At 41.4% G+C, this 8,612-nt stretch overlaps 1 protein-coding gene across 1 annotated transcript in view; it reads left to right on the forward strand.

Moving 5' to 3' along the window:
• Positions 1-7,850, forward strand: part of LOC104403451 (neural-cadherin-like) — a gene marked incomplete at its 5' end in the record, with an annotated part of 23,255 nt that extends 15,405 nt beyond the window's left edge. Inside the window, 8 exons of the mRNA XM_010011590.1 lie at positions 114-246; positions 329-509; positions 3,203-3,369; positions 4,044-4,308; positions 5,062-5,242; positions 5,697-5,950; positions 6,866-7,020; positions 7,449-7,850. Of these exons, the coding sequence (XP_010009892.1) occupies positions 114-246; positions 329-509; positions 3,203-3,369; positions 4,044-4,308; positions 5,062-5,242; positions 5,697-5,950; positions 6,866-7,020; positions 7,449-7,850 (1,738 nt within the window). The remainder of the gene's footprint in view (positions 1-113; positions 247-328; positions 510-3,202; positions 3,370-4,043; positions 4,309-5,061; positions 5,243-5,696; positions 5,951-6,865; positions 7,021-7,448) is intronic.
• Positions 7,851-8,612: the final 762 nt, after the last annotated feature.

Consider the following 8,612-nt stretch of genomic DNA (forward strand, 5'->3'; position numbering starts at 1 on the left):
AACTGGAAACATAATTCCTCAAAAGAGCTAAGGAAAAGGGGGGGGGGGGGGAATTGGGCAACTTGCTGAATTTTGCATGCCGCTGATTCTTTCTTTCCCTCCTTTCCCTTCAGCATGGGTAGGCTCTTCAGTGGCCATCAACCCCTGCAGCTGGGTGGAGTTAAGAAGACTCTGTCTTACCACAGTTCACAAAGGCACTTCAGAGGGTTTGTTGGCTGCATACGCAATGTCATTGTCGATAGTAAGGTAGGGCTACTAAGACCAGTTTTGGGTTTACTGCTGTTAACTGTAGACACCTGATGTGATGATTCTCTTTGTCCTTTTCCAGGTCTATGATTTAGAGCACCCTGCAGAGTCCTTGAACAGCACTCCTGGCTGTGTCCTCACGGATGAAATGTGTCAGAGTGGTGGGACGGCCTCCTGTGGGGCGCACGGCAAGTGTGTTGGTGGTTGGGATTTCTTTCGCTGTGACTGTTCCCCAGGATATGCTGGACCAGCATGTGAAAAAGGTACTGCAAGTTCTAGGCAGAAATTCAGGGTGAGGATCTGTGGGAACAGCAGCAAACATGCTGCTCTAAATTTGCAACAACTTTGAACAGAGTAGTGTAATAAGATCATGCAGTACTCTGGGAATGATTTAGATCTGCAGCAGTGTAAGGATCCTTCTAATTCTTGCTGAATAAAGTTAAGGTCACAGATGGGGTCTTGTTGATACCTGCTTTACACTGCAGGAGAGGCAAGTGGTCAGATGGGTTGTTTTGTCCTTTTCATCACAGCATTTTATTTCTCAGGGATGAAAGATGAAACATACTGCAGTGTGCCTTCTTCCTCTGATCATACCAATCACAAAACGTAGTTTAATGAACATGGTATTATTTGCCAGCTTGCAGTGGTTGTCAGAGTGATGAGGTTGCCAGCTTGGTATGTTCTCTCCACGAAACCTGGGGGCATAACCCTCCAGTTATCCTCAGACCCAATTTTCAGTCTATAAAATTCTGATAATTATGTTTGTGTCTGTCACTGGAATGAACTGGAGGTTGTGCAGTGCCCCTAAATACCAGCAGTGGGTTCATGTGGGGACATAATTATCAGGCTGGCTTCAGCAAATGTGTTACCCTGTACAAAATCAGCATGAAGTATGTATCAGAGAACAAAAGCATGCGAGGGTGGGTAGTTAAAAACTCAGAGACAGAGTAAGAAAATGCAGAATCTTAGCTCAATTCTAAAATTTAGGAAATAAATTCTTTAACTCCTTTAATATGGCCCACAGCTATGTTCAGGTAGAGGGGGAACACACTTGAAGTTGGCTCTGTCCTCCCTTCAGCACCGATTTATGAAGCAGAAATTGGAAGTGATAACAGGCATTTACTGGGACTTTACCTGCCATGTATCTGCCTTCTCCCTCTAGGTATGAGGTGCAAATTATGAGGTTGATCTAACAGTCTGTAATGAGCACCAGTTTCCCATAACTTCGGGGGCTTTGTGTAGCATTAGAAGAGAATTAGCCCCTCAGTCCTGTAGTTTGAATGAGCTACAGGTGAGGATGAGCAGCAGTAAGCACATGCAAGCTAGCATTGAATCAGTATGTTGTGATTAATAAACAGGACTGGTGGTGTATTACACGTATGTCTTCAGCTCAATGCACTCACTTTTCCTTCTTGTATATGGAACAATAATAACATATGTGGGCAGCCAGACCGTCTATTTCCTTCTCCATCTGCCACACAAGACTTAAAAAATTACTCAGTAGAAGCTCTCTCTGTCGACCGGGGTGTACAGAGAATTGTAATAGATACATTCTAGGCCTGGAGTGTTCACTGTTCAAAGCATTTCTGATAACCACATAAGTGGTTAATACAGTTCAGTTACTTGTATTCACATTTTGCAGACAGATGATACTGGTTTATAAACATCTGCCTAGATTTAAATCTTACTCTGTTTTGCATTATCTTGGGATGCTGGCTCACAAACCCAAGTGCTGTATTGGCTCCTACCCCACACCACTGTGGGACAAACCAAGTGCTCAGAAAGTAATTACTCAAAATCCTTAAGTCATATCCTGGTGTAGTAGGAAAACTAAGATTGTTTCCAGCTTCTTCTAATATATTGGGCTGCAAAATGCTGGTGTTCAGCTGCTGCTTTATGAATAGTGGAGCCATGCTCACAGCAAGGAGCAGACAACTGGGGACAGTGTCGCAAGAAAAACTGTTCATCAGCTAGAGCCTGTAGCTGCAGAGATTGTGAACAAGAAAGAACTGTGGGTTAGGAAGAATACTGTGAGGGGAATAAGCTAGAGAAGAAAAGAAAACACACTTCAAGAAAGGAGAGGAGAAGCAGTGAGAGGAAAAGAGACTGCAGAAATGAAGTGATTTGATATTTCCTATCCTGGGAACCAGACTAAATGCCCAAGGATGAGCTGGGCACTCTTTGGATTTCTAATGCATGACACTGACCTCAGATTAGCTGTTGGTGACTCAATGTTCTTTCTGTCTAGTAACTAACTTGGACTATGTCTTTATTTGGTAGGAAGAAACTTCCTTTTTCAACTAAGCTGTGCTCAGAACAAGCAGATCTAGGTTTGCTGTCAGGTAGTGAGACTGAAATGGGTGTCTGCTGCGTAGAGCACCAGGGTCTGGGTGTTTAGTGGTTTTTGATTTCCACAGAAGTGTGCAGCGCAACTTGGTCATACTCTCTGCTGGGTGACTTTTATATGGATTCCCCGGATTAATGGGAAAAGAATTAATTTCAGTGCATTTTCCCTAGTTAAAATATGAAATACTGACATGATTCTGCTTGTGACAGGCAGAATGCTAGAGACTGTATTTAATTGTCCCTTTTGTGCCTAAAGTCTGTATCACAGAATCACAGAATCACAGACTGGTTTGGGTTGGAAAAGACCTTAAGATCATTGAGTTCCAACCACCTGCCGTGGGCAGGGGCACCTCACCTTAGACCATGTAGCCCAAGGCTCCGCCCAACCTGGCCTTGAACACTTCTAAGGGATGGGGCAACCACAGCCTCTTTTTGTCTTAATTCCCTTAGAAGTGTGAGGGGTGTTTTCCATTATACTTCGTTACTTTGCCAAAGTTTCTTAAGAACTAAAACTCTGACGTTCAGAACTGGTTAATTCTCAAGCAGTAGAGATCTGAGGGAGCAGTAATTTCTGAGATTTTCACTCTGGTTTTGTGTGTGTTGTGCTTAGTTCTTCCCGAATGGGCTTTTGGAAGGGACAGTTGGATCCATTATGAGCCAAGAAGCATCCTCAGCACTCACAGCACTCGGATTCAGCTGATGGTGCGTACCCGTATCTCCCACAGCACCCTTCTCAGCTTGGCTTCTGCAAATGGGAATGGATACATCCGACTGGAGGTGAGCAGTCCAAAAGCCCTTCTGTTTCAGTGCTCTTAATTTTTCATGGATACCCTAGTAAGAGAAGAAGATAGTTTACAATTAAGGACACCTTTTACATTCTGTAATATAATAAAGAGCAAAAATTTTCCATATGAGGGTGACTACCCTCATTTGTGTTGTCCTTCTCAGTATTACCCTTTGATAGCATAGATTCCAGTTGTTCCACTGCCTACAAAATGTACAGGTAAGTGCATGTGATGCACATGAATGGAGAAGATTGTTTTGTCCTGTTTGCCTTTTCCCTTTACTTCTGTATGTCTCTAGCTATAAAACTTGTCTCTGCACTTTTGTTGCTGTTGAAAAAAAATCTCTCTGGATTATATTAGCTAAACAGAGGCTAATTATTCAAATTGTAAAAGGAGGGTCAGCTGGAAAGACTTAGAGGTAGACATCAGTAGGGAGAAGACTGATTAAAGGGTTCATGTGAGTCATAAGAATGACCTGTAAAGAAAAGAGTTGTTAATTCCTAGACCTGCAGTTTTCTTTTAGTAACTTATATTTGGGAATAAAGCACTTAAACACAAGAGAGCCATTTTAATTTTAAAAACTCAGGTCCTTTTCTTGGGCAGGACTGTGTAGTAACATTTAGAAGTGCATTTCTGTTTTTAAAGGTCTTTATCATTTTCCTCTAGGTGGTTGAGGGTTTCTTTAATGTTAACTTCAGCTTAGGGGACAAAAATCACTCTCTGAGAATGAAGACATTACGTATAAACAATGGCCAGTGGGTTCTTCTGACCATGGAGCGCTACAACAATGAATTTACCCTGCGTGTTAACAGTGGTGGAGGTGATCAAGAAGTGACCTCAGTCTTGGGTACGAATAGATGGTTTGAGATGGAGTGGGCAAGCATTGTGCTAGGAAACCGTCTTCCCAATCATTCAGAGAGCAATTTCCAAGGTAAGTGATATGGCGGGTTCCTAAAATGAAGGAATTAAAGCCTAAAAGAGGCATCTTTTAGTGTATTGGAGAGTCTGAAATGCAGTAAGAATTCCCATGGAGAGTACTATGCCTCTCTTCAACTAGGGAATTTAGAGCCAATGTTCAACTCTATTTGCCATTGTCCTAATGAAGGTATTCCTGTAGATATTAAAAAATAACACTTAAGATTTTTATTTCCCATGCCAAAGGCCCCAAGCAGGGAACTCATATTGTGATCTTCACTCCCTTTTTGCCTCAAAAGGGCTGAAGGAACAGACTCAACACCTTCCGGTAGGAGACGAAGGATTTGCAAGGCAATTCATTTGCTGGGGTGGGGTGCTGGGACTTTGAGATTGTGGCTCAAGAAGAAGACAGCTTTTTCCATTCTGTTGCTTCTCATTCAGCCCCGCTATTAAGATTGTACTTTAAATCTAGATTGATTTAGTGGAGCTGTTCTGGTTCATAGCATGGTTCTGCTAATTCATTGCATTGGTACCAAGCTGTCCTGAAGGAGTATTGTTGATCTGTAGATTGGCCAGAGCACACAAGCACACATCCTGTAGCTCTTCTCTAAAACAGAATGGATAAGCAATACAAAGATCGTTTTAAAAAATGTTTTACATTTTCTGCAGTGCTTTAAGGTCTCCCAACATATGTGCTGGGGGCTAAGCTTGAGGTGGGGAAGTTGCTAACTCAATATATTTCTCTGTATACTCCCCTGCTTTGATGCAGGTTGTATGCGTGATGTCCAGCTGAACGGTCAGCCGCTGCTCGTGGAAGGCAAAAACACACAGTTTGGCTTAATTCTGAGGCGGCAAGGTGTCACGATGGGATGTCATTCCAGTGCCTGCAGCAGCCAGCCCTGTTACAGCCCTTTCCTTTGTGTAGACCTGTGGAGAAAATATGAATGCCGGTACATTAAGCTTTTGTTTTTATCCAGGGGTGGCTGGGAAGTTCTTTCTTTCCACCTTAGTTCAGGCAACTTGCCTCTAACAGTAAAACTGCCTGTTACTGCTGGCCAGAGAGGGACATCCCAGGGACAAATCATTCCCTCCATCTCATCTCCCATCATGGACCAAGCTTGCCTTTTCCTGCAAATCTGACATGGAATCTATTACTCCACCATTTTTGTCATGTTGAGAAGATCACAGGCCAATAAGGAAGAGAAGTGTGCATGTTTTCATAAGCCTACTAGCTGACTATGTCAGACTTTACATGTAGTTCATACTCTCAATGTGGATTTTTGGTTTGCTTGAAAGGACTTTAATTATTTGGTTTAAAGAAATCATAACAAACTTTGCACAAAACAACATACAACTGTAAGTGCTTTGCTTGCCTAGAAGATACCTTCTGCTTTTGTTGTTCAGGTGTCCAGCTGGGAAAGTAGAAATGACTGACAACCTTACAGGGCTCAGACACTGTACCTCGTCACCTTGTGGACACTGGACCTGTAGGAATGGGGGTACCTGTGTAGCTCAATCCCAAGAAAAGATTATCTGCCAGTGCCCTGAAGGTTACAAGGGACGATGGTGTGAAATTAGCCAGGTGAAGGCTGGAAGACCTGTTGGACTCAGCTCTGGATCTATTCTGGCAATCAGCATGTGCCTCCTTGTCTTCCTAGGTAGGAAAGCAAGTACCTTTTTTCTCTCTTTTAAATCTTGTACCTTGCTCTACTGAATCAAGTCTGCTTTACCCTTGGATGTTGTGATCAGTGTTTCACTTTTTCTGGAGATCACCAGTTGGGAGTTTATTTGAGGATACTAAAGACAAGCACCAGCACATAGTTACAGTTTTCTTGCTTTGAACCCAGTTCAAGCTAATATAGGACTTCTCCCTTTCAGAACAACTTATTTTCAACCCTTTTTAAGTAAGAGCTTTCCCTCTATGTGTGTAAATTTGTGTGCAGCCACATCCATCTGAAACTTCCACCTGTCCCAAGCCTTTACATTTGTGACAGGTAGGGCCTACAGCTGGTACCTGCTATTCAGATATTAGGAAGGAAGAGATCTTCCTCCATAAATTTTATAATCTTAACAGGGAAACCTCATTAAGAGTGTGGGGCAGAAAGAGATGTTCACAGTGTGTCCAGTTTCAGGTGTACTTTGGCTGAAAAGTTAGTAACATGATAAAATTATTTTTGTATTGATAAACTGCATACACAGAATAGTAAAGACTCCATGATTATATTACACTTGTAACCTTCATTAAAACAGTGTTTTACTTACTTTGGGTATCTTATTTACTCAGGATTGGTGAAAGGCCAGAGACTGGCCAAAATGCCTTCTATTTAAATGGATTCCTTTAGGTAAGTAAAATACCCTTTTAATGAAGTTTATAATGTAATATACATAGATGATTCTTTATATTCATGAATGTAAGTTGTTTATATATTAACAGTTATGCATTTCTTACCTTGGAATTTGGTTGTCAAATTAAGAGTTGATTTAATATCTCTGGAGTCATATAACTACTTGTTAATCGTGCATCATACTTTGTCAAATGACATATAACAAATACGTGTTTTTATTTCTTGCAGCACTCTTGGTCTCCTACACAGTATGGAGTCAGTGGGGAAGTTCAGGGTTTCGGAAAGGAGGAATTTACCACATTCCTGAAGAGCGTGAAAGCTGGGAGGATGTTAGGGAAAATGTTTTCAATTATAATGAAGAAGGAGGTGGAGAACGTGACCAGGTATGATGCAGTTTCAATCCAGTCTTTGCAAATGCAACCTCCCCTCCCCTTCATTTCCCAGACCTTTTATTTAACTTATTGTCCTTATCCAATTGTTTTGGGGTTTTGGGTTTTTTTGAACCTGAAGTACTCTTGAGTGGGAGGCTCTTACTGCAACTCAATCTGTACCTTTCACAATGCTGATTGTCTGTGGCCACCTCTGAGGGGGCTGCTCTGGACACAGCACACTTGCATTAGCTTAAGACTATCATTATGCGAAGGAATTTGGTGTGATCTGAACTTAGCTCTTTGAACTAGGGCCTCTTTTCAGTTCGTAGAAAACTCAAAGAATGAAGCTTTGTGTTGCACTGAATTTTAAAACAGTTTTTGGAACCTGTTTCCTTTTGTGTTGTTTGTCTCTGATATTTGCATTATTTTTGGTTTTCCAGAATGCTTACGATATAGATAAACTGAAGAAACCTCTTCATACCATTCCCCACTTCTCTTTGAGGGCAGCTGCTTCACACTTCAGGACACGCACTGGCCCAAAAAGAGACTCACTCACAAAACATGCACATCAGAAACAGTCAACATCAGCTGTTAACAGCATCCCAGACCTCAAGGAATACATTTCTCAAATCATTTGGGATGCAGACAATGATCTACAAAGTCTTCCAGCTGACACTATTCATTTTTACTGCTTAGAAGGGCAGTGCTCTCTAGCAGGGAGCCTTAGTTCCTTAGATTCCAGTAGTGGTGATGAAGATCTAAATTATGATTGCCTCCAAGAGTGGGGGTCGAAGTTTGACAAGCTTAAAGAACTCTATAACATCTCAAACGAACATTTGTAACTGGAGTTAAAGGAACGTGACATATGGACACTACTTTCAAAAATGTCTTTTTTTATATGTAAGATACATCAAGTAACTTGATGCAAGTTTTTAGTTACAGTGGTATGATACACTCACTTTTCCCAGGAGCGATAATCTGAAAGGTCTTTCTTACGGAGTGTGCAAACAGTTATTTAACAGTAGAAGTGAAAAGACTTTTAAAGCATGAATTTTCTTGAGAACTTTGGAATGTAGGATTTCTATAGAATAGCATTATAATACTGCTTTTTACTTGTGTAGATCAAAGTGACTTTACTAGAATTATCCTGGTTGCAAGAACTTGAATTATTTTATCCTTAGTATTAATTTTAATCAGGTGAGTAATGACTTTTTTTTTAATTGCATTTGGTTTAGACTGTGAAATAATTATTACAAATATTAAATATAAAACATTTCAAATTTCTGGTTCTCTTGTCAGTTTTTGTCTTTTCCTCCTGAACTGTAATCTCCCTTGACAGCACACACACCACCCCACTCACTGTCACCCCCCTCACAGGCTGCCCAACTCTGTGAGACTGAAAATATAAGATGGTAAAATGTTTGAGAAACTCAGACGGGTGACTGACATAGTTAAAAGCGTCTGCTATCATCCTGCCTCTTCCCCAGACATTGACTCCCTAGGAGCAGGGATGTCTGAAAAGCTGGAGAACGAGCTCCTGGACAGTTGCAGCTTAGAGAGTGGCACAGACGGATGTTGGACTACATAAATGTGGACTGAAGTTC

This window comes from Nestor notabilis, unplaced genomic scaffold (genome assembly GCF_000696875.1).
Source record: "Nestor notabilis isolate BGI_N333 unplaced genomic scaffold, ASM69687v1 scaffold11333, whole genome shotgun sequence".
NCBI lineage: Eukaryota > Metazoa > Chordata > Aves > Psittaciformes > Psittacidae > Nestor > Nestor notabilis.